We start from the raw sequence: 26,172 nt of genomic DNA, 5'->3' as shown, positions 1-26,172 counted from the left end.
GACCTTTGAACATCCTACCAAGCCAGCCACTCATTTGGATTCAAGGTCCTCAGCCACAAAGTCATGGTGGGAGAGTCCAAAGGAGTGACAGTTGCTTCCTCTTCTACTGCAACTTGTGTCTAAGTTCCCCTAAAACATCCAAAGGTATCATTTAACAAACTTTTTCCAACTCCCTCCATATTTACAAGGGAGGAAGTCAACTAGGAAAGTATCTGCCACTCAACATGGAAATGCAGTGCTCATGGCACAGTGAAAAGGAGAAAAGGACTGCTCTTACAGCCTGCACCCCATCTCTCACACTGGTCACTGGTGCCTTTTGACAAACTGTTCATTCAAGATCCAATCTGCCCTTTGCATTCTGGCTCTTGTGTAACAAATTTTAGTACAGTTAATAATTTTTTTTTTTTCTAAACCTAACGCATGCCAAATATCTTCAGCATGAACATCATTCCTGCTGGGACTATTGGCCGACGCTTCTTTTTCAAAATAGAGAAGTAGGTACAAGTTGATCAGGGACCAATCTGGACTTTAAACATGCTGAAAAAGCCAAGCTGGGTCAGAAACTAATTCTACTATTAAGTGACCGTCTGAGCAAACCAAAAATAATAATTTCTTCCTATGCCATTTGTAGATCCTTTGGATTTAAGTTTCCCTACAGGTGTCTTCCTCTGCTGCTATGTTTTGATGCCTATAAAAACACATAGAGATTTGAGGTCATGCCTGTTCAGAAATCAGGTTATGCAATATAATTTAAAACTTGAAAAATAAGAGAGAAATGGGAATAAGAAGCTTAGGCCTGATGAAATGAAGGCATCTGGCAAAGCAGCCTCCTCAGAGACTGCAGAGAAAAATGATGTAACAAAGATGACCCGAGAAACCCAGAGTACAGGACAACGTCCACCACCTCTGTCAGTTTTATTGCTGAGGTCAATGCCTTGCATCATTGTCAGACTGATAAGAGATGTGTTATAGCTTCACAGAGTGTACTGGAAATGTTAACAGCTGGGGAAGAGGGAGAGGCAACCACGAAGGTGGTGATTTGTCACTGTTTCCACTCTAAATCCCTGCTATCACAGCATCTGAAATTACTTACTTCTTTTCTCATGCTGCATTCAGAGAATCCCAACCAAGAAGGAAACAAGTTTTCTTCCAAACCAGAAGTTGCACTGGGCTTTTAGGGCTCCCTGTAAGCTCTAGGATGAACACAGTTATATATCTAATGCCTTCCTCCACCACTCCCAGACTTACCAGTCTGTCTCAAGATGGGCGAGAACTGGTAGCAAACACAGGTCAAACAGCTGACACCCAAAGTAATTTTCTTTTCCTATATAACATTACACACGGGGCTTCCATAAAATCTCAGGCCTGACCTCTGGCATGCCACTGAAGTGCCCCAAAGACACCAGGAAGAGGGCGTACTTACTCCCAGAACTCCGTGACAGGAGAGGTGAAGTTAGTGGCATTCAGTGATATCCAGAGCGTTTTGTTCTTCCTGAGAGTGTCTTCCACGCAGGTCGGCGTGTTCCACTTCTGGTGGCAGTGCGCCCATGGCAGGACGCTCTGGAATGACTGGAACAGGTAGTAGAGTCCCCAGGCCAGGATCACGATGTAGTACACATTCAGAAGGGACACAATCACTATGGAAGCATAACCAATTCCTGACGAGAGGGGGAGAGAAAAGAAACACATGCAGGTGTGACACACGCCTCTTGCTAGGGCACCTTGTGATCTCGTGGAGCTGGTGCTATTCCCACTGCATTGTGGACTTGTATCCTGCTCTACCATACTGTTTATGGAAACTCAATGCAACTCAACTCAATCACACATAAGCACAGACCTGCCACCATCTCTGACCAGAGCTGGCACTCAGGGCTGAGTTTCTGGCTACAGTTTGCTGACATCGGAGGGGAGGTCTGCTGCATGTCTAGCCAATTTAACACTAACCCAGCTATTTCAAGTTTTAGTAGAAGGAAGCCAAAGCATCATGCTTTGCTTATTTGGGAGCTACACCACCTCACTTCTTAAGCACCTACGTGGGCAACCTCATTCTTGTCACACTGTCCCCCAAGCCAGCTTCCTCGGAGGCAGCTCGGCTGGGCAGTCCCTGCACCACTCATCGACTGGCTTGGCTCAGCCTATGTGCAAAAAAAAAAAAAAAAAAAAAAAAGACAGTTCTTGAATGAGTCAAAAAGGAAAATTCCAAAGCTGTCAATGTGAAAGCTGCTGTTTCTGCCCCAATTTCACTTGTGCAAAGGAAGCATGATATTGTAGCTGTTATGGTTAATTAGATCAATGTTTAACTCTGCTATCAATATTTGACGATAAAAAATGTTCCCTGTTTTTTTTTAAAAGCAGGGTCATGGGCAGATAAGGGTGAGTCCTACACAACTTCGGGAGGTGGCGGAATGCTGTTCTGGTGGAGGCTTTAATTAAAATACACAACTGTTCTCCCGAGTCTGGTATCTCTCTCCTAGCTCGGCAGATTAGCTCTACCATATTACATCTTAAGTCAGAAGCAGTCACTATTTTTTTAAATACAAAATGAAAGGACTCTGAGAAGTCCCATCTACTGAAAATCTTTTAGCTCCAAAAAGCTTACAAAGTTTGTCATTTAGGAATAACAGGGAAAAAAAAGAGATTTCCTTTAAAAACTTAGAGCAAACTCTTACATGAGGAAGAAAAGCCTACAAGGTTCCCTTTAACATCATTCTGACGGCTACCCTAGCACCTGGGATACCTGCCTCATATTTTACAATTTCAAACCTTATTGCAGCAGGAGTCTTTACCACCAGAGATTATTTTTATGCCAGGTGAAAACAAGCAGAGCAAGTATTATTTATTCTGTACAGCTGCATTTCATTCCAGATACACAGCTCGTCACATTATTAGAGCTACAATTTCTCTTTATGGATGCCTGGGAGATCACTATTTAAACAAGGAACGTTCCTTCCTCCTCAAAAAAAAAAAAAAAAAAAAAAAAGGCTTCATAAAAGTGGGAGGAGGAGGAAGAAAATGGAGCTAAAGCAGCACAATTACATCAACTTCAGCAGTGTTCAGAGTATTAGGTGGGAGTGTGAGCCACGGAGAAAGCCCCCACTTCTGCTTGGGGTGACATAAGGGAAGAGAAATGCCTGGAACAGCAACAGTGGCAGAGCTAGAGACACGTCAGCGTTAAGTGCCCACTCTTTCCAAATGGGATTTGAAGAGTGCTGCTCTGTTTAGTGCAATTATTCCAAATGACTCTGCCAGTGCTGTCCCGCTGTAAAGGGTAAGTTATTCACAAAGATAGGCATCCTTGGTAATTTTGCTAACCTGTCTTTCATTTTTCATTCTAGTTAACTTCCAGAGCAGCATTTGTATAATTCATGTGAGCAGTGAGTGATTCTTCACTCACTGGCAAAGGCCCTTCAAGAACATCAGGCCATCGTGCCTGGTTGCCAGGACCTGCTCAGTTATGACAAAAGTCCCATTCCTGAATCCCACCAAAAAATGCTGTCCAGGTTTTGGCTGTATCAGTAACAGACAGATGATGCCAATGATAAGCTTTCATATGGCAGAAGGATTTTGACTTCCAGACCAGAATAATATTTTAAAGAGGCTTTCAGTAAGGCCATCCAGCCTTTCGAAACAACACTTTCTCCGATACCCGTGAACAAAATGTGCAATTGCCTTTTTTCAGGCGTAATATGCAATTTCTTTCTTGCTTATCAGCAGTTTTGCCCGTTAACAAGATGATAGCATCAAAATCAATACCTTTCTTTGTCCTTCAGACTCTCTGACTTCTACCTTTCCAGGAACCAATATCATACCTCAATTACTACAGCAAATAGCTGAATTAATGGACATGAGGGGAATAGTGTTGCTGCATATAGTTTACAGAGGTGTCTTTAAGCAGTAAAGCACAACAAGATGTACTAACCAGTGAAAATAGGGCAGATCTTTTCCCAGCATGTAATTCCACCTTCAGAGGTATACTGTCCTAGCACCACCTCCAGGAAAAACACGGGAAGACCTCCCCCAAACAGGAAAATGAAATAAGGTATAAGAAACGCACCTGTTGAGAAAATATCATAGCACAGAATTGAGATTAAGTGGGTGACTTTACACAAGATAGTCTAAAAAGTGTTAACAGAAATATATAAACAAAGAAACGTATTTGATACTTTAATATCAGTATACAATAATCTTATTCTGAGGTATTTTTGCTCATACTCAAGCTCTGCAAGTGAAATGGGTATATTAAGCTGGAAAGGGCATTTTCTTACCTTTTTAAAATGAAAATCTGCAATAACAATGGGGTTAGGCACACAACAGTTTCACGTGGCTCAGAATGCTCTTGTTCTGAAACCCACTCATCTGAAATCCTACTAGTCTATATTAATAGCATACCTTATGGTTAAAACTCAGACTCAATTGTAGCAGAAATAAAAGAGCAGAAAAGGTTCATTAATATAAAATTTTAAATTGCTGCTGTTTTTCCATAATTAAGTTTTAACAAAAAATTAAAAATAACACAAAATAAAGTAATAAAACAATCTCTCCCAAAGACTGGTGAGGAAGGCAGAAAACAGACGTGTGATTATTCTTTTCAAAAATTGGATGAAGGCACTGAAAAATAGTAAGCATAAGGCTGACAGATTGATTCATGAGAATGAAATAAAGAAATACTCACCTCCGCCATTTTTGTAGCAGAGATACGGAAACCGCCAGACATTGCCTAAACCAATAAATCCACCAGCCACGGACAGCAGAAAGTCAATCTTGCTCGCCCACTTCTCCCGCTGGGGCGGCTTTCCTTCTGCCTCATCCTCAGGCCGTGTCCCCGGGCTCTTGCCGGGGGAAGGTTTGAGGATGTCCTTGTGGAAATCTTTCAAGCACTGAAGCTTTTCCTTTGTTGCCATATTTCTGCTTTCTACATAGAAAAAAAGAAATTATCCTGGGTTTATTAAACAGTCTTTACTGGAAGAGCTCTCTAACACTGCAAGAACTGTTTAAGCAAATACATTCCATAAAAATCAGTGCTGTTTATCAAGCTGAGATATGAAAATACATCTACCTTCACTGACCAGGAGAGACAAACCACCCCGGACTCTGCAGTCACCTCTTTGCGGCCAATGCCACGTTGGGGATAGCAAAGGTTTGACAGCGCTGCCTACCTGCTGGCTGCAGACACAAGGTGTATAAAGACTGCACAATGCATCAGCAAATGGTGTTACTGAGCAAGTGTCTCGTGCTGTTTCCATGCCCATAATAAGATACAAATCACTGCATCTGATTCCTTCTCAAACATTTAAGTGAAATACAGCAGAATAGTAAATCTCACCTTTCCAGATAAAACCTATTCCTCTATTTCCCAATAACCTGAATCATCCTGTATCATTTATTGCCTGCAATTTCCTTTCCCTGAAGTATTATAAAGCTTTCAGAAAACTACACATTCATAAAAACTGGAATGGAAAGACATTTGTTCTAATCAACCTGCAGGAACTGACGGAATCTTTTCAGTTTATTCCATTTTCATAACTGCACTGTTTTCCCTTGACATCAATAAAGGGACAAAAATAAACCTTTATATTCAATTATTGCCTTATATGCACCTATGCAATTGAACAGTTTGCCAAGAATGATGGCTTCTTCGTTAATTAAAAAGTCGGTGGCATGAGTCACCTGATGCAAAACCCAAAGCATATTAAACCATAGCTGGTTTTATAAATTATATATATCATTTATGATGTTCAAAAATCATAGTTTGCGTAAAAACAGTTAACACAAAGAATTACTCTAACAGGTGCCTTTAATGAAAACAATTTAGGAACAACTTGTAGCTTTTATGTTAACTCAGATCTCAGGCATATGAGGCCAATTCATTCCCCACATAACCCAAGTGACTTTAGCCGCATCTGACAGGTTATTTTTGCATAGTGTTTTGATACTGAAAAGCACATGAAATTTTCACCAGAACCAGGCAAACCAGCAAGTTTATTCCAGACCACAACCATTCCCTGCTTGTACATGTCATTATTGGTGCAGAGTCATAAAAAAATCATGCTACAGATTATCCCATTTGATAGCTGCAAGCTTCCCTTGTAGCTGCTTGCTGGTTTTGATCCCTAACCTGATATAGCTTGTGGCAGTGACCTGAAACCTGAGTTGACATTAGCTCTGCAGGAAGTTTTTAATTCGAACATGATTTTGAGATAGATATGCATCACTGTACCCGTAAATCTTTCCATCCACCACGGAAAGTTTCAGAAGGCTAACAGTTTTGCAAACCACAGCAGCTCGGTATTTGCCCCACTGACATACTGGTGGCCTCTGCAAAGCAGGTATTGCGACAGCAGTCGCCTATCAGGCCATGATCTAAAAAGGGACTTTAATCTTCACAATGCTAATCATTATGACTTTCTACTGTTTTTTGAAAAAGGCCACTGCTGGCTGCACAGAGGTGATATGAGCAACTGCAATACTCCTGACCAACAGCAGAGAGAGCTCATAGAAGGAGAAAGTTAATCACAGGGTGATGGATCATCCCCACCCACTGTAGCGGTATGAGGGCAGGACACATATTCCCCTAAAATATCTCCTACTGGTTGCTGTTAGAGACATGGTATGAGATAAAGTAGTGTAGTAACTGAATAAAAATGATAGGGCCAGCTCTACCTAGTTGCTTTGGGGAATCGATTCACAATAGCTAACTTGCGTTCCTAGTATCATGCGTGGAGATTAATGGGGGTGCCTCCAAGAGGGATTCGCAGTAGTCTTAACCTCCCCAGGACATCTGTATCTCACTCCAAGCCCCAAACAGGTACCACCCTGCATCATCTCCTGGAATCATCTCTTGAGGGAGAAAGAAAAAAAAGCAGGTGCAACCGCTTTTCTTCAAAGAGGTACCTACAAGGTGGCTGATGTCCTGTTCTCACTGCAACAGCAACCAGGCATGGAGAAAGCCCAACTTCACTTTCTTTTGCTATTTGTGCTGCTTGAATCCCTATCTTTCATCTTGCTGGAGAATGTCATAACCATCAGGCAACAGGCTATTCTGGGCTGAGGAATGGAGGGCATTCGGACTGTCTCTCATGGAAGCTGTTCTACACAGGGGTTACTGAAACACTCATCAACAGAGGAAGAAAGTGTGCAAGAGAGTAACTCACAGCGTTTAGGGTACACGCTTGTTTTTCAGACAATTTTTTGGTGAACTGCTGGGACAGCTATTAACCTGCTTAACAGGGCACAGAGATGTATAGATTTATAGATCCCTGCAGGCTTAAGGTTTTGAAATAGGAGCCTAACTGCTCCCCGTGGGGATTGATACTAGAAATACCCCGAAACAGAACACTGGGCACACGGGCTACCTTTATGTCAAAAAAATGAGGGGACCTACAGACATTAGCCACCTCCAAGATTAAAAACTCTTCCAGGATCACAATTTTTTGCAATCTACTTTTATCTTGCGACACAGAGTTCTTTATTTTTCTGCCAGCTCTAATCTTGCCTGCGGATTTACTTTGACCCAGGTGTTACTCAGTTCTAACCAGAGTTTGCAAGCCTGACCAATTGATTGAATTCTGTAAACTCTAGCTCTCCCTGGGACAAGATGATCACCCTGTGGTTTGTCCTAATTAGGTGCACACGAAGTGTGAAACAGTGCCTTTTCAGGCTCCTACTTCATAACTTTGTGGGACTGCCTTTTAAAAACAGATTTCTAATTTGTCTTAAAACACCTCAAATTAATGGCCATGCTTGAAAACCTAATTATTGAGTGTAAACTTTGTTTCAGCCTTAGCTGGAGTGTGAAGATGGATCCTGATCTTTCCCTTAGCCCACAAATGACAAATCCTCAAGGTCACGCTTGCTTTTTGGGGTGCCAGGAGATGGGCCACCACAACTTTGTTGCAAGTCAGCAGCTCTTGCTAGTGGGGCACGGTACAGTACCTGTCCAACCCCTGCACAAAATTGGTAACAGTCCAGTTTTACTGCGTATCTCTTATCTAGTCCTGCTAAAATCCCAATTGTGTTCCAAGGGCCGGCAGCTGTGGCTGGCAGGCACGTACTATCAACCAGTACCATAGGAATTGACGCTAAGAGGCCACCTGGGACTGTGGTCCCAGCCCATGTCACGTTCAAGGGATGTCGGATTTATCCCCCTTTGCTGCCAACCATTGGTGTCCACCCAGCCATTCCCAATTACAGGAACTGTCTACAAAGGCTGCAAGGGTGGGGGGTACAGGCGATTCTCCTTGGCGAAGAAAAGCCAAGAAAATCAAGTTTGTTTAGTGAAAGGCATTGTCTTTTTCCTTAATGGGGTTGGAGTTTCATTTCCTTTAGTTATGTCCCACTGGGTGAGGTTAAAATATCTCTTAAGGGAAACAGTCTGACAGAGATGCTGAAACAATATGTTGTCACCGCCCAGGTCAGAACCAGAGAATAATAGGTTATTTTTACTGTATCACTTAGTGGGGATGGTATCCGAGATCTAAGTCCATCTGATTCCCCCAAGGAAATATATTGTAAGAAAATGCTCTTACAACCACATAGTCCAAAAGGAGCAATCCAAGTCCGAGGCATATGTCTGCCTCCTGGAGACACATGTCTGCCTTTCAGGAGCCACATCTGCCTGTGAGAGTACCCCCTCCAGGAAGCTTCAGATAGCCCCAGGAAGCTCTGGCTTCATCTGATGAACTTAATACAGATAAATAAAAAGCACCAGTCAAGTCTCCCATTTACAGTGCGCTACCAGGCTGAGTCCAGCCAAACAGCTACAGCCTGTGAAAGCAAGGGGAGAAAGGATCCAGACTGGGCCAGGCCCAGGATCTGCTCTCACATGCACTGGTACAAACCCTGATTAACTTCGGATGAAGTTATCGATTGTCAAATTGATGCTGATAAAACGTGGGAAAATAGCACAAGGGACCAAGCACAGGTGCTTTGCACTTCTCAAGCATCCGCTCCCCGGTGTGGCCAGGAGCATCTCAAGGGCTCCTCTCCTTCTGCAGGAGAATCATGCATCTGTCCCTTGTGGCTGATGGACAAATTTCCTCATGTGAAATACCTCTGCAATAACCCAAGCTCTCTTACTGCCCCCCGTGACTGATTAGTCTTTGGTGCACAGCTGAAAATACCAAAAGATTAGCCATAAGCAGAGCGCTTTCGCAGCCAACCCAGCTTGGGCCATCAACTGTGCTACAGCTATGGTCTCTTTGCACGTACAGCCTGCACCTCAGATAACCCATACCCTTTACAAAACACGGGCATTGAAATGTAATCCTTCAAAACATGCAAAAAATGAAGGGTAGGGGATGGGGGAGGCACTGGGCAGAGGGATCAGACGATGAGAGATGCAGATGGGGGAAAGCCACCAGCGCGGACAGGACCTGCTGGTTGTCAGAACGGACATAACTCACATTACTGCTGAACCACTGACTTTTTTTGACAGACAACCCATGGATTACACATCTGAAAATACACTGTTCAATTTCTGCTTTGGGATTACAGTAATGATCTGCTCCAAGCTTCTTGTAGCCAGAGACAGGTGACCAACACAGGGTAACACCTTCCAGGAGAAGCCCTGAAGACAAATTCATCATGGATGCTACCTCGTTTAATAATCTTTAAAAGTCAAGTCTTCAAAACAATGGTTTTCCAACTGCTGATGGAAACACGAAAATCAAAGTCTGCCTGTACACACAAATATGTATTTGTAAATATTTACACATGCTAAAATGCATGCCTTGTCTTGCATCTGAAGAGCAGAAACCACAGCAAAGGAGCTACTTCTTTTTTGGTCAGCGCAGACAGACTTTGAATAGGGATCCAACACACTGGATTGGTGACTAGGACCATAACTCAACATTTTTCTAGATCCTTCTTCTGTTAGAGAACTAACAGCAAAGTACATACTCAGAGTATCTCTGACCTTGCTGGGAATACTGCCCAAGGAATGACTCTACTGCTGATTTTATGGACTATTTTTGCAGTGTGATGTGTACTACCACTATGTTTGCTTTCAAGGACCCTTTTCAACTGAGTTCAGCCTGTGTATATTGTATGTCTTCAGCTTCTCAGTGCTCTCTCCTCTTCTGTCTCAATGGCTTTTGAAAGACATCTGTTTATCACATTACAATTAATTTTTCTAACCCTGCTTAAGCTCACTGCCTCTTTAGACACTACCATCTCTCTTATTTTCCTGCCATTTTTTTCTTTTGTATCTTGGAAATTGAAGTCAACCTTCCTTAAAAAAATTGAGCTTTCCTAGATCTGCCAATCCATTTGCGGGTTGGTTCTTTTTTAAATTATTATTATTTGATATTCATATTCATGAATATTTCAAAATTAGCTGCCCTGATTGCTGGATTAGAGCTGCTCTTCAAATAAGCAGCTTCTACTCTCATTGAGAGCAATGGAAAAGCTGCTATTGATTTCAACAGTAGTAGGATCAGGTCCCGAATAAAACTGCATTTATTATGTTTGGCTCATTTCCTAGGATTACTTGGAACTTTGAAAGCTGTAATTCTTGATGTTGACAGCTTTCCCTCCCTCCTGGAGCGGTGTGGTTAAGCCAATCAATACATGATTAAAATAAACAGCCCCTTGATCAAACTTATGGCTTCAGTGCAAGTCTTTCTGATCTGCAGAAGAAAAAGCCTTTATGTTTGGCAGCCCTCGAGGCCACACCAGTATCCAAAGAGCACCTGACATCATTTATCGTCCTTAACTCATATCCAAGTTCTTTCTGCTTCATTGAACAAGATACCTATGTTTTCTGAAAAATAATACTGCTCCCTTTATCGCACACATTGCCTCTCTTCTTAAAAATGCCTCTAAAAATTCCCTGAACTACATCTCACTGTTCTCTTTGTCTTTAATGGACTATTCTTTTTCTGATTACTTTTCCCTGGGTATGGGTAGTAATCTAAACATCTATCCATTTGTCCTTTCTTCTTTCTCAGTTTTCCCTCCAACTTTTGCCATCTCCCTTCTCACTTTTTCAGCGTTTCCTTTTCTTTCACTATGACACTTGTTTTTAGTCTTCTAAGATTCACTGGAAAACCTGTTACTGAAAATTGTCTAGGAGCAAAATACATTTTTATACATCCTTTATAAAGCTGAAGTTTATCCTGAAAGGAAAGCCTAAGGCTTAATGCAATTTCTTTTTCACCAGTTGTGGTCTGGACAAAAGGTATCTTTTTTCCCCACATGCTTTTTTCTTGCTGGTGTTTCCATTCATGCTCTTCAAATGCTTCAAATAGGTACCATGTCACAGCACAGAGCCATTATAAAATCCTGCATCTTTGCTTAGATTTCAGCAGCAGAAAATCTGCAGTCACGTAATACTCTAGATGCTCATTTTGTTCTAGTTATTTATGTGAAAGAACAAAGCAGCTACAACTAAATCCAGAACAGGAGGAAATCAAAAACTCCTTTCCTGTTGTGTGGGGTGGAAAGGAGAACGAATATCCACAAACTCCAATGGGTTTCAGAGGGAACAGGACCCTGGCCCTCAACACAAGGGCTGAAGTGAAGGTGATGCTTCCCAGCCTCAGAGGGATGGAGCCTGATTCCTCAGGGAGATGGCCCAGGGCAGCCCTGGACCCAGCAGCGGTCAACAAGGAAGAGCATGGGATGCAGCAAAGCAGAGGACTGGCACACTGCATCACACTGGTTACAACTCCATCCTCCTGAAATCCTCTGTGGGCACAGTGTCTCCTGTATACCAGTGAGAAACCAAGTGTCCTGCACCAGAGAGCTGTGGTCCTCCTGCTCTGTCCCCTACCCGAAGAAGCCCAGGGGCAACTCTTGCAAAGAGGACCAGAGGGAAGGGGAGCGTGAAATCAAGGGTTGGCAGAAGCAGGGAGAATGGAGGGAAACTGCTCATTCCTCGTACACCGTCCCGGTGATTATGTGCAGGAGAACATCCAGTTAACACTTGGTTTTGTTCATGTGAAGCCAATTGCTGACCTAATTTAATGCCTCCGGGTAAGCCAGCTAACAGCCTCCTGACTGTCAATAAGGTGGAAAGAAGCACCAGCTCCCTGCTGCCTTCCCCGCGTGCTCCCTCTGCTGTACCAGCTCTCCCACTGTGAAAGTGAAAAAATGTTAATTCACCGGGTGACACCACCTCTCGAGGCCCTCATCTTTTAAGAGAGCACCCTTAACAAAATGCAAGAGTATATCCAAGTGGTGTGGCAAGGTGATGGCTTTCCAAATGAGACGGGCATTGTCAAAGAAGATTCAGGGAGCTGTGCACATTCTTGACTCTTCAATCACCTTGTATCCTGCAGTTATACAACTTCTGACCAAAGGAATGAGCATTTTCATATACTGTTTTTGATTCTGAAGGTCTGCTGTTGAGTGGATTGCAATTCTCTAGTAAGCTAGATTTAATTAAACTAGTTCTACTGCCACAAATAAACCACAACAAAATCTATAAGGGATGTCCCTTGTCCTGCTATAAAAAAGGCAAAAACCTTAAAGCCCACAAAGCTTAGGAACTTAAATAGTCAGTGGTGTGCACTGTGTCTATTGAATTTTTTGCATGTGATTAATAACGTATTGATTCTATGTGACACATCTGCAAGGCACTTGCAACACATGTTAATGTCAAACAGCAATCTCTGTGCTACGATAACCGAGCAGTGCCCCAGTGCAGGGAAGAGAAACAATAAAGTAGCCATTTAGTGAAGCAAATGCGCAATAAAATGTATGAATTCATTACTTCAAAGTAATTTTTTCTTGGGGATAAATCATTCCACCCTCATCTGCTTTTTCAACTAATTCTAAATTTAGCCTTAAATTTACTGAGTTTACTAATGCTAGTGTTCAGGGCTTTCTCATAACTGAAGATTTTTTCAGTATATTTCAGTATGTTTTCCAACTAAGTAAAAAACAGATCTACGTATAAGATTACATGTTTTTGGAAAAACAAGCGGAGTTTTCCATATCCACTGATGGCTTTGATCAGCTTTGTAACCAGGCTGTTGCCATACCTGCCTAGGCCACCTCCACACAAAGACCGAGTTGTGTTTTTATTGCCTCTATCCATTCATCTTAACTTAAACAATAACTGATTTCTATCCCACCTGTGGCAGCTGTTTAAACATGTCATACAGTACCTTATTCCCACAAATCTAGATCCCAACACCATCAGTGGAGGAGAATAATCCTTTCTTCTTCTTTGTTCCTCTGCCCCATCTGCATAACACCTGATTTTTCTTCTAGAATACATTAATGGAAGGAACAGTTGCGCAACACGGCACCGTGGGTGGAAAATGGCCAGCCAACTTGTACCAGGAAAACAGCTATCACACGCACGCGATCAGCAGTGTTAGCCCCGTTACAGGGCTATAAAGTCTGGGAAGGTTACGCAGCCCTGAGGACAGAGCCACAAGCTCTAAAACTTAATGAGTGAGTTACTTTTGATTTCAGTCTTGATTTCTCCTCCAGGCTGGCAGTAATTATCAGCAAAAGTATGATTCAGTGACAGGAATGAGCTGTAGACTTTTAAGATGAGTTGCTAGGGTGAAGCAATGACCCCTGCCACCAAATCGCGGTACTCGGGTGACTCCGGTGCTCAGCCAGGGCACCGCTGCTCACAGGCCTTCAGTCATCAGGGATTTCCTAAGCACCCTGATGTTTAATTTACTGTTATTGTTTTCTTTCCTTCAAGAAAAAAAGCTGGAACAGAAACTTCAACCATATGAAGTTTCACACAGGAAATGAAATCAAAACTACTGATACGGCAGAGCAAAACAGAGCGCGGGGGGTTTCTGCAGAGGATATACTAAAAGAAGAAGTGGCAAGTTGATGAACAAGCTCACAGAGAGCGCAACTTTGCAAAACAGGTCAGTGAGCTGTAGACTTTCACAAACACAAAAAAGCGAAGCTGTGTAGACACTATGGTGTTTATTTGCTTTTATGCAGCTGGTGCCAGGTGCTGGCTTGCACGGCTGGACGCTGGCACATTTTGTTTAATCCCAGAACAACCTTGGCTTGGTCTCTGGCTGCAGCTCTGTCCTCTGAGCTTCCATGGCTGGCCAGAGCCACTCACCATGCTCCTGGAGGGCTAAATTTCAGAAGGAATACGGCTATGTCCTACAGACCTCTCAATAAGCATTATTTGATCAAAAATCACCAATTTTTTATCACTACCCATCTGTTTTGAAGGTCTGAGTTGGAAGTAAAACCTTTGGTATAGACTACTAAACCAATATGCTTTTAAATATCACATGATTCAGGGTGATTCCCAATCACAAGTGTATTTTCAGTTCGCTTTTGCCACAGACCTCTGACGTGAGCTCTCATAGATGGAGAGCTGTGCTTATTTTTATGTCACAAGATATGAAAACCAAATAGCGCTAGAACAAAGACTTCACTTCTCCAAGGAAATGAACATATAAACCACTTCTGCATACCACAGTCTGCAAAGTGCAGGGCACACACCAAGCACAAACAAAACCCTGATCCCACACACTACTTGGACAAAAGCCCCACGGAATTCACGCTGGAATTGCTGCCTCCAAAGGGAATTTTGTAAGAGCAAGGCTGATTCCAATACAAGAAACAAGTATCTGCAGCCCTACCTTTATACCAGTGTCAATCCCACAGCCTGCAGGTACTTGCTTTTCTGTTGGTTTTTGCAGGTAAGCATCCCCAAATATAGCATGACAATATATGAACAGCCTGAGTATTTTTCTCCATCTCTTATCTTTTCAAACAAACACCAGCTGATGGTTTTCATTGCAGGTTGCTTTTATAGTCCTAGCTTGACTACTGTAAACTTAACCTACTCCTGTTGACCAGTTCAGAGATGCAGTTCATAAAGCTGAACAGTTGAGGATCTTTCTTAGTGCAATTTCAACTAAGTGAACATGCTTACACTAGATACCAATGTGGCACATTAACCTTTAATATCCAAAGCTGTTTTCATCATGACTGCAATTGTTTTTCATTACTTTTTTTTTGGTGTGTGTGCAAAAGCTAATTACAGACAGGTGGGAAACTGTTTGCAGTTCCAACACAAATGATGGGTACGTGACAAACAGCTGAGATAGCCATAAAAACATGCTGTATGTAAACTAATGGTAGAAAGCGAGAGAACTTTTGGTTTACTTTTCTGGATTTTTGTAAGGAAGTGACATGTGTACAAGAGATACATGAACTTCTGATAGTTTTGCAGAAGAAGAAACCTAGGTGATTCAAAATCAGATTCCTCATGTGAATGTTATCTATTAAATTTGACTTGTCATGTATAGCTTGTGTACTGCAGGAAGCATGGAGGAGAAGGGACCTTCAACCCTCCCAATCCACAGTATCTTCTGCTACTATATTCCCTCTACATGGCACAACAACTTTTTCCACATGTTGAAGAGCAACCCTCTACACCATTTAAGGAAGATCTGTACGAGGAGAGAGAATTGACGTGGTTACAGAAGAGGGAGGGCAGCAATCACTAGAAAAAGTATATGAAAGCATGTCTGTCCTGTTAAATATCAATTTTAGAATCATGACTTGCATAACAAGGGACAAAAAAACGCTTTTCGTTGCTCACATTTAGTCTTTCCTCCAGCTACTACGGTAGCTCCATTCGTAAACTTTACTTTTGGCAGAGCATGATGGGAAATAAGGTGTTTGCATAAGCAATATACTTCTTGCTGATAAAGGAGAGATATGAAGAAATATCACCTTATTTTGGTGGACTTGAAAGAGCAGCCCTATAAAACTAGTCCCGTATTTCTTTTTCCTAACAATTGGGAGCTGCTTTTTTTTTCAATAACAGTTAGATTGTTGTTGAAAATTCGCTAGATTGATATGGTGAATCTCTGCATGGTTTTGCTTTCTTTAGGGAAAATTAAAATAACATTCTGACAAAGGGCGGTTTTTGGCTAGCATATGGGCCAACCCACGAAAATTTGCTACTCTACAGAGTTCGCAGACGCCCCTCTGCACGTCCGAAGCTCTTTGGCAGACAGCTGCAGGGCTGGGAAGGCATTTAGCTGAGGAGCAGATGCTCTGTGCAGCATTAACTCCCTCACGTGGTTACAGCCGCATGAGGAAACCAGCATGTAACAGCAGAGCGAGGGCAGTTGGTGACTCACTAAATCCTAAATACCCCAAAGCTCGCTTCAAGGCTGCTAGAGAATGGGATTTGTAACTGAAAGGGAAAAAAGGTGATCTTTACTTTTTAAATACTTATCGTCCTGATATAATTATGCATCCAACTCTTCAACTGATGACTTTGGTTGGCACTTCATGAAGATTTGAAGAGATCTCAAGTGAAATACTGGTAAAAATTCCAACTAATTTCAAAGATATTCAAATTTCACCTACTAATCTCATCTAAGGTTATCATTTACATCTTGATTTTGATGCCACATGAGTAAAACCACTGTAACTTCATTGTCCTTCAGGAGGTCGTTCCTGTTCTATGCTGGTAGGAATGAGAGTGACTCCAACAGGGAGCGAGGAGTTAACAACACACAGAACACCCCGGCTGAATCAGAACGGGAACTGGATATTAAGCAGAACCATAAAATAATTTAGCTTAGAAGAGATTTCTGGAGGTCACATATCCCAGCCTCTTGCTCAAAGAAGGGCCAACATCAAAACCAGACTGAGTTCCTGATGGCCTTATCTGGTCAAGCTCTGAAAACCTCCAAGAGTGGAGACCACAATCTCTGTGCAACACATCTCACTGCTTCACTCCTCTCAGTGTGAACAATGTTTTCCTTATAACCAATCTGAATTTCCCTACTGGACAAAGAAAGAAGATGAGGAGGAAAAAGGAGAAGAGGATTAACAGAAAATGACAAGACAATAACGAATGGAAGGTTCAGTCTTCATATTCTGATACCGCACACATACGCTACAAGCAGTTGGAAAGGAAAAGATAACAGAGGGTGTGTGCGGTGAGTGACAAACGGGTAAGCTCCAGGTTAAGTACAAAATAAGCAACAGTCCCTGGTGGCAGCATATCAGATGATACTCATTTTATTGTCAAGAGTAAAAACATATTCCTTTAAGAAAAACAAACAAAAAACCCTACTGAATGTTACAATGCATGCCAAGCAATTATTGCTTTTCACAATGTGTCCTGTGACTCACTGTGCCACAATAAATTGGCATATGGTGCTCATTCAGGGTATATAACTCACACATTTGCAATAGCTCTAAAGAGCTAATAGTTACTTGGACTGTAGTTAATTTTTGGGGTTTTTAATTTCCCCATGGCAATGCAATAAATGTCATGCTTATTATTGTATTATTATTTTTTTTAAAAAAATAATGGTTTTAGTGGCAGGCAAGTGTCATTAATGCCTGAAATCTCTTGTATGCTAGGGAAATCAATTCAGACAATGTCTGGCATGCGAAAGCACATAAATAATTGGTAAATACTACCTGTGGTCTTCTGGGTCCAGATTTGCCTGATGCCAAGAGCAATCAACTCCTTTTTGGCTGCAAAGGATAGGAGGGCACTCAATACCTTGCAGAAGGCACTCAGTACCTGGCAAAAATCAAGCTTTCCGTGTGCCAGCACCCCATGAAAGAACAAACCCTGAAGCACATATGACAAAAATGGTTCTCTTCTCTTCTGAGGGAAGGCAACCTCCTAGAGAGACACGGAGCCAGATCTCAATAAGGTGCCGAATATTCTCCCTGCCTGGCAAAGGGGCACTTCCTGTGGTTACCCCACATAAAAAACAGCCCTAACTCTCATATTGAACGAGACAGAAAAATAACAAAGCATCTGTCTTTCAGTGAGTCTGCCTAAGAACAGGAGTAGACTGGAAATCCATTTTTTATCATTAAGACATCAGAGATACTTAAAACCAGAGATCGAGTAGTGGCAGAAGAAACTGTGTCTGATTATGAGAAAATTCTTCTCCTGTAATCTAGATTACTCAAAAGAGCCCAGGCTACACCATGACCTGTGAGTGCCACCAAGACAAAATGGCTTCAGAGTGCTAATGAAGCTTTCCATCATACCGAGATGATTTAACGGGGAAAAAAAATTTATATAGACAAGGTCTACCTAACGCTTGTGTACATTTGACACAAGTCCACTGAAGTCAGTGCTATTCATGAGCAAAAGTGAATCAGTAAGACAGAAATGGACCACTGGGATTTTGCCCACGTAGGGCCTCAGAGCTACAGCCGAAGTGCCACAGGTTTCAAGGTCAGCAGGACTGATTCCTGAAAAAGGGGGTCTGGCTTTGATACTGTTTACACAACAATAAAGCAATAGCAATGCTACTGGAATCAACAAAGCTACACTGGAGTAAATCACTTGAGAATTAGACCCTGAATTTGTATGTCTTTGCAGCTAATTTCACAGGTATTAAACAACACTAACCTCTCAAAATGTAACTTGGAAAGAAAAACATAAACAAGCATCTCAGCCTACAGCTCTATCACTCCCTGATCCCCAAGGAGGCAATTATTCCCTCGGTGGTGTTCTGTATGGGCCAAATACAGTGACTGCCAACACAAATATTTTGCTCCTGGGTTTTTGCTTTATAAAATGTAAATTTGGACTGTGTGGCCTCGGGTGTTTTCTTCAGCGTTTAACACAACAGGTTCCAAATGGTCATCGGGGAATATGATCATGGCCTTAGCATGAATGATAAGGGTGAATAAAGACCTACTCTGCCTATTTCCTCACCTTGAATCTCCTGAACTGTTTAATTGTGGGGAAGACAGTTGAAACTGTGGCTGAACCAAGACTGTCAGGGTCTGACCTACTTTTTTTATTGTTATTCTGTAGATTCTTTGCTAGTGCTCACAAAATATTATCCATCTCCTTAGAAATATCTTTGATTTATTAACATGTTTGCTACATCTCACTTACCTACATTCCTCTAGGAATGTACTTGCGAAAGTGCAAAAGTACATAAAAATTAAGTAGAGCTCAGACCTTTTTCCAATCAAAAGTTGTATTCATCTATGCAGAAATGTCAAAGTCTTCATTTCACCCATGGAGATAAAACCACCATTTAGGTAATAACCACCTTCTCCTCAACGCAAAGACCCTCCCTCCAGAGAAGAAAATGCTGCCTTTGTCCAGATCCCATATGCTTCTTCTCTTGTTGGTTAATTCATGACAGCGTTAGCTAGATTTTCATTATGGGGTATTATTTGTAGCTGCTGTTTTCATGAAGCAGCTGTAATAAACAAGTGAGATTTATGTTCCTTTTTAAATTGCTTGAAATAATTAGTGCTGTTAAATTTAGACTGTGAAGGAACCTACTGATTTCTCCATTTTTTTTAATAAATACAGAAGCTACAAAGCGTTCTACCACCACCAGTCAGACTTGGGCCAGAACAGTATGCGCTCCATATACTATCCAAAATGTGTTTTAGATGAGAAAATAATCTAAGTTCTCCAAACAACCTTTTAAAAGTAAATGATGGTTGTGCTGAATTGTTTTAACAACTGCACTGCATGTTATTCTTCTCTAACCTAAACTCAGACAGGACTTCTTTTTATTCCAGTTTGGGTACAGATGGGCACCCTGGTAAGCTCAACGGAAAGCAGGACCAAAACTGAGACTCAGATCCAGATCAGAATTTTGCAGCTGACTTCCTAGCTTGATGATTTATACTGCATCCAACTATTATAAAAGCCCTGACCCATGTCAGGCATTCAAACGCCAAACTCGGAGCTTGTGGTTTGTTCTCATCTCTGCATCATTTACTTTTTCCACTCATTCCCCTCAACCACAGCTTGCTGTATTGACAGTCCAGATACTTATTTAAAATAAGTAAACACGATGCCCTCTCCAACCCAATTTGGCCATTTCACAGCTACTGCTGCATTTCAGAGCCTGATTCAACAAACCTGCTTCATGACAGCACCGAACAAACATCCTCTAAAAAGCTTTCCACTTCACGAGTTTGTTTGTTTGTTTGGTCAGTTTTGTGATTCAACAGTCTTACAGTATTTTTCTTGGTGCAGGTGCCACCATCCTGGCAGTCCAGGTTTCCTCAGTGCAATGGGAAAGATAAGATGAAATACCAGGGGGCCACGACAGAACTTAGCCTGAATGGTTCTACAAGAGGGGACTGATGTCGAGCAGATGTTCAGCTGACGACTACCCCAGAAGAGGTGAGGAAAAGATGATCTGCTGTGGGAAAGACCACATTGTGCCATGCATAGAAGGGATACAGCAACAATATACTAACTGTATAACAAAGAAGGGTACAAAATGAAGACAAGGAAAAGGCTAAACCTGTCAGTTTTTACATTATGAACTTTTATAATTAGAGGAGGGAAAAATTAGGGAAGGTATGCAAACAAGTATGATGGAGCTGGGAAAGGAGTCTGGAGTAACGTGCAGAAGACAGTTGTAGTAGGTATCAAAATATAACATTTTAAGTACTTCTTTGCTCTATATATGATAAAACAGTAATAACTTCTACATAAATGATAAAATCCCAGGGCATTAAAATAAATACATAGGCATTCTGTCTTAAATAACTCTTGGGTAAAGTAAGTAAGTAGCACACAATGGGATAGGGATTTAGGAAGTATAAAGCCCTAAACATCTCAGGAAAGCAGTGACATTGCCTGAGGAGCAGCTAGCTGCAAAGCTGTGAATCCAAGAAAGACCTAAAGGTGATTTCAGGTAAGATTAGCCAAGTAATACAGTTTCTCTGTGTGATGCTACTGAGTGATGCAGGAGAAGGGTCAAAAGCTAAGCTATTTCTGGATGTGTACATCTGAAGGGACGATATGGAAATCTAAAGCATAATGCTCTATCAAAACAACCACAGTGGATATAGCATGAGCTGTTCAAGTCTCCACAGATTAGCAAGGAGATAGAAAAATTAAAGGAAATACAAATAAGGACAATAAAAATGATCTAAGGAGAGAGTAAGAGAGCTAAATTAATATGGTCCATAAATGAGAAGACTCTTGGGCTGCGATCCAGCTATAAATACCTTCAAGGTACTGTGTGTAGAGGAAGGTAATTAATCTAGCTCAAAAGATAGTAGGACAAGAAGCAATTGCTTGAATTTAGGAATGGAAAAATTCAGGATGTAGGATAAGAAAAAGTTATTTGAAGAGACACATCTGCTCAACAGGGCAGACTCCCAAGGTGGTAGCCAAGGCACACTTACTGTATGCAACTGAGCCACAGCTTTCTACAGTCCAAAGAGATCACCACAGACCAACTTACTGATCTTTTAGTCTCTCTCTCTATGGGTTATCTGAAAGACTGCTCCTCTATTTAAAAAAAAGAAGCACACCCAAACCTATATATCCCTGTAGTGACAATACATCCACACCAGAGCTCAGAAATGGGGGTGTGCAGCACTCCGATCTGCAACACAGGTAACGGCAAACTTCTCTAACTCTCTTCTGGCTATTCAGTGGTGTGTCCAACATGAGTCTGCTGGGTGCCAGGCAGGACAGTGTCAGCAAGACAAAAACTGCTGACCCAGCCAGCAGAGTACCTCAACACTGAGGTTGAAGGCTGAAGTGGGAACTACCTCTTCTGATACTCATGGTCTTCCCCAGCCTTGTGTTAAGAGATCCTGCATGGAAGCTTTCAATGTCACTGCATAAATTGTATCCTTTGATTTATGATTAGCTGAAAACCAACACTAGCAGTATTTAACGATCCTCAGGAGCTCTAAAATACACTTGCATTAAGAAAATAAAATAAAAACCCCAAAACATTTGCAACAGGCCTTACAATTTTCAATGACAAATGGGTATACACAAATGTGAGGAATATAAAACCCAAGTACCGTTATACCCCCCCTTAAACAGATCCCATCCCGACTGCACTCACCAATCGGGACTTCTGTCCCCTCCTCAATGTAGATGGGCAGTGGTGATTCCTCCATAGGATGAGGCACTGATGGAAAGTAATGAATTGTGGTAGTATTTGTCGCAAAGTGACTACAATAAGATGGTCCCTTTCTTATCATTACAACTACATATGGCTGGTTACTATCACAAAGGGTCCTTTCTCAAAGTGGTCACCTCCTGTCACAGTGACCGGTCCAAGTCACAGTCCTGAAGGGTTAATCCCCACCGAGCATTCGCCGCCACAGGAGTCAACCCCCTCTGAACGGGGCCTGGGAGAGGTCCCTGTCCTGAATGCTTCATGATCCTGCCCTTTTTCTATAGCCTGACTATTCCCATTCCTGGAGTTTAACTCTTCTTTGGAAACCACACAGTTGAAGAAGCCAAGGGGAGCCAATGCACAGACAGGCACAAATAGAGTTATCGAGTCAAAGTTGTAACATTTCATGCACAGAACCAGAAGAGAGAGGCTCTGATGCCCAAAGCTTGCCGTTAGCCATTGAAAAGCCACAGCAGGTGATGGAAGGCTGCACCGCAAATGGCCTCTGGACCACAAACTTTTCATTATTCATTCATTTTATAGGTACTGTACTTAGGAAGCTCCCGATTACTTGTTTGTCATACTGAAATCTCCAGACAAAACTCTTCAGATCTGTGCTACAAGCTTATTCTTGCAGTTTCCAGACACCACACAGTCACTGCTGCAGGGTTCATCTGTTCGGGTTCTTCTCTATTTGGGAGCTTCTTTCCTTAAAGGTGGTTTTGTTGCACTGTTTCCCATTTAAAATCTCTGGGAAGCATGTGCTTCACAGGCTTTTCAAGACATTTGAATGAAATAATAATGAGCTACAAATGTTGAAAATTGTCATAATCAAAAGCCTTCTGGATTTTTTTTCCTTCTCCGTTACCTTTTAAAAATGATGATGTACCTTCTCAAAGATACAAACTCTTAAGCTAATCTCAGCTAGGATTCCAGCTGCAGGGAAGGAGGATTCTTTAATCCTTTGTGGGGTATCCTTCACCTACTACTGGCTTTTTCTCTTTTTGTTTGAAAGATTGTCTTATGATATCCATAAAACCAGCCAAAGAACACTTGTGGTTTAAAGCTATTAAATAAAGTGTCTTACAACATTTCTGCTAGCAACACAACCAGAATAAAGAGTGTTTTCAACAGATGCTTGACTAGCAACGGGCTTAATATAAACCCCACACTGGTGCTTTGCGGGATGCAAAGAGCTGCCAGTTCCCTGCCTTTACCTAAGCCCACCCCTCGCTCACGTGGAAGATGAAGGGAAGCAGAGGGGAGAGGAAAAGCAGAACACGGTTGCCTACAGAACTACCGTACAAGCCACAGAATTCATGGTCTACCAGGGCGCCTTGCGCAAGCCACTTTTATCTAGAAGCTGAACTAACATTCCAGCTCAACAATAGCAAAAAAACATTTGTTACCACACGGCATTTTGCTACATATTAACCAGCAGTTGCTACGCAAGCATAATGGAGTGCTGCAATTCCAAGATATATGTTATTTTTCAAAAAAAAAAAATGAATGTTGACTTATGGGAAATCAGCCTGAGGTGAGCGCTCGTGGGCTTGCCATGCCACTGGACGCAGTACATGCTTGGAAGTTATGCAAAGCGGGCCCTGCATTGGGAACAATGCAGTCGTTTTCCTTGCTAAGCTAATTTTGCATTAAGGGAATGAGAGTCTTCATCTATGCAGCCCCTTAAAACATTAAATCAAATTTATTTACTAGGAAGAAATACCAGAGCAGAGCTTCCTATACTACTCAAAAGAGTTTTCAAATCTGAGATCTGCAAGCAAACCCAGTCACTAGGTAGTGTGGAAAAAAAAAACGGTTGTATTTTTATGACGTGGCTTTCTTGGTCCCATGAAGAATACTGTACCGGGCTCACCCAGACCAAGCAGTCAGTCTGGAGCCAAATGCTTTCACAAAACATTTGCAACAGTATTCACCAACGGCTTGTGGCATCTACTCTGATTTTAATGGGTATCACCATAGGTTGTAGAAAAGGCCTGAAATACCTATAGGCTATTTGAGGCCAAATACGCGTATACGCACTCTCTCTTACCCACACGTATACATGCACACACTAGTACACACGCACACAAACAAATGGCTCTATAGGCAGAACTTGGATTTTGTAGGATCCAAGGCAGAGAAGCTGACTCTTGTCACAGGGCTTGGGAATTGAGGACTCTGGGGTGCTAAAATGAGCTCTCACTTACAGGTCTCCTCTGCTTTGGGCAAACCACTTGAACATTATCCCTCCAGGATTTACACACCAACTTTATGGGCATGTTGCTTAAATGTCTGCAAAGTGCTTTGCAATGGTTCTAAATTCTGCAGTGATATGCACAGAAGAACTGCACAGACAGATTTAAGATAACAGTTGCTGAGCATTATTACTGTATAACTACAGCCTATTTTTACATGCTCTATACTTGGTTTCTATAAACAGATGGTAAATGTTCAGTATTTGAATGTTTTAATGAGCTTTATAACCCTTTCATAATTTCATAAAAAGGTATAAATAACACTTACATGAAGCAGAGTCTCTCCTGAATGGATTTTCTCTTCCTGTTTGGAAAAAAAAAAGAGAACAAGAAAAGGCAAAAAAAATATTTTAAAAGAAAAAAATGGGTCTAGCAAGAGAGGTCAGACATGTTTCAATGTTATCATGCATAGTGTTTTCTGAATTTCATCAGTCTGAACTTGTATTTGAAGAACATCAAGACACTGAATGTAGTACCAATGCCAAAACAGGAGATCATTTCTCGCTCCTTTCATCCTATGTGAAACATCACAGAAAATCTGATTCTATCCATCTCAAGAGCAAGGAAATTACACTGCAGCAGTGAAAGAAAACGCAAATGCCACGTGATCTGAAGCAAAAAAGGAAGAACTTTTAACTACGTTCCAGCTCACTGATAACCTTGTGGCTTGACGTACGGGTTGCTCTCCTACCTACGGGCAGCCTACCTACACCAAAACCCTAAAGCAGGGCACTCCTGCTGTGTTTTGGCCCAGGGTAATTGTTTTTCCACGCCTGTGCTCAAACGCCGACTGCATTCAAACCCAGGTCAGGCAGCCACGGCAGCGAAGGCGTTCTTGGAGGCTGTGACCATTCTGGGTGACAAGAGAACCACAACAGGAAACCCAGTAACTGCTAAAATGCACAAGCCTTCCCAGCAGCCCATGGGTTTTAACAGCCACCCTCCTGCAGCCATGTGCCACCTGCCTGGCTGCCTCCTGCCCAAAGCTCGCTTGGCAGGATGTGGATTTGATTCACGCTCCCCTTCCACCAACGCAGCTGGTGGGTTTGGTAGATGCTCTTGGAGCAGGGTTTAGGGTTGCCACTGAGCGGCTTTTTGATGGTCTAAATCTAGACACATTGAAAGAAAAGACAGAGACTGCTAGAAATACAGAAGATGCTGTAGGACACCAGCCACAGTTTCAGAGTCACAGACTGGCAGCATGGCAGTCCTTCCAATGGCCGGGTTTGGGGAAAAAAAGGACAATGAAGAGTGGCAGTTTCACTTAATTTCTACCACATTATCTTATATCAATATTAGCTACTCTGTAAGCAATTAAAGGGTATTGCCTAGAGTTTACATGCCTTGGGATGATACTCATCTAGCACAAATCAATTAAATCCATGGCACTACAACAGCTGAGGATTCAAGTAAATATGCATGTATGGAAGAAATTCAACAAATATTAAATCACTGCACTTTCATCCTCATGCTTTTCTTCCAAATGCCAAGGACTCAATCCTGCAAGCCACCCCCCCCCCCCCCGAGTTACATTAGAATAAACCCGAGTTCTGTGCCTGGAGCACCTAAGAGGACTGGGCTCAGGATTACTTTAAAAAACATAACCCTGATCCATTCTGGTCACGTAAATTAAGTCAGTGATGAGAAGTCGAAGGCACTAATCCTACTGGGTAATCTATTCAAAGCTGCACTTCTTAAATGATCTACAATTTATTAGTATGACCAATCAAATAAGCATTACTTGTAAAAAGGCTTTAACTACCATGGCTTTCCCATCCATTTTTATGTGTTGTAATGTGGTTAAATTTTAAAGAAACAAATCAGCATAATCTTTTCAGAGTCGTTTGCCAGCATGATTAGAAGTCTCGGTACAGCACCAGTGCAGAGACTCCCCTTACTGGTGGAACTGGCAACACTGCTGCTGGGGCACTGGGGCAATGTTGACCCATTGCCCACTGGGGCAAAGCTATGAGGCATTCGAAAACCTAGATGGGGCAAAATTAAAATAGTTGGGATTTGCTGCAGAGTCTTGAGGTGCAGTGATGAAAATTCTGGGAGCATCACTG

General features: G+C 42.0%; 1 protein-coding gene across 10 annotated transcripts in view; it reads right to left on the bottom strand.

Moving 5' to 3' along the window:
* SLC6A6 (solute carrier family 6 member 6) overlaps positions 1–26,172 on the bottom strand; it is a 118,094-nt gene that overhangs the window by 29,828 nt on the left and 62,094 nt on the right. For 4 of the 10 annotated variants that reach the window (XM_074835659.1, XM_074835661.1, XM_074835658.1 and 1 more), the window contains 4 exons: positions 24,375–24,410; positions 4,673–4,912; positions 3,920–4,054; positions 1,424–1,658 (listed from right to left, as the gene is read on the bottom strand). In XM_074835659.1, the coding sequence (XP_074691760.1) occupies positions 1,424–1,658; positions 3,920–4,054; positions 4,673–4,901 (599 nt within the window). In that variant the 5' untranslated portion in view covers positions 4,902–4,912; positions 24,375–24,410. Of the gene's footprint in view, positions 1–1,423; positions 1,659–3,919; positions 4,055–4,672; positions 4,913–17,391; positions 17,449–21,791; positions 21,858–24,374; positions 24,411–26,172 lie in introns of all 10 variants that reach the window. The other 6 variants (XM_074835654.1, XM_074835653.1, XM_074835655.1 and 3 more) reach the window with 3 other exon arrangements.

Source organism: Strix aluco, chromosome 11, assembly GCF_031877795.1.
Source record: "Strix aluco isolate bStrAlu1 chromosome 11, bStrAlu1.hap1, whole genome shotgun sequence".
NCBI lineage: Eukaryota > Metazoa > Chordata > Aves > Strigiformes > Strigidae > Strix > Strix aluco.
The sequence above is the reverse complement of the archived record's forward strand: the minus strand, read 5'-3'. Positions and strand labels throughout refer to the sequence as shown.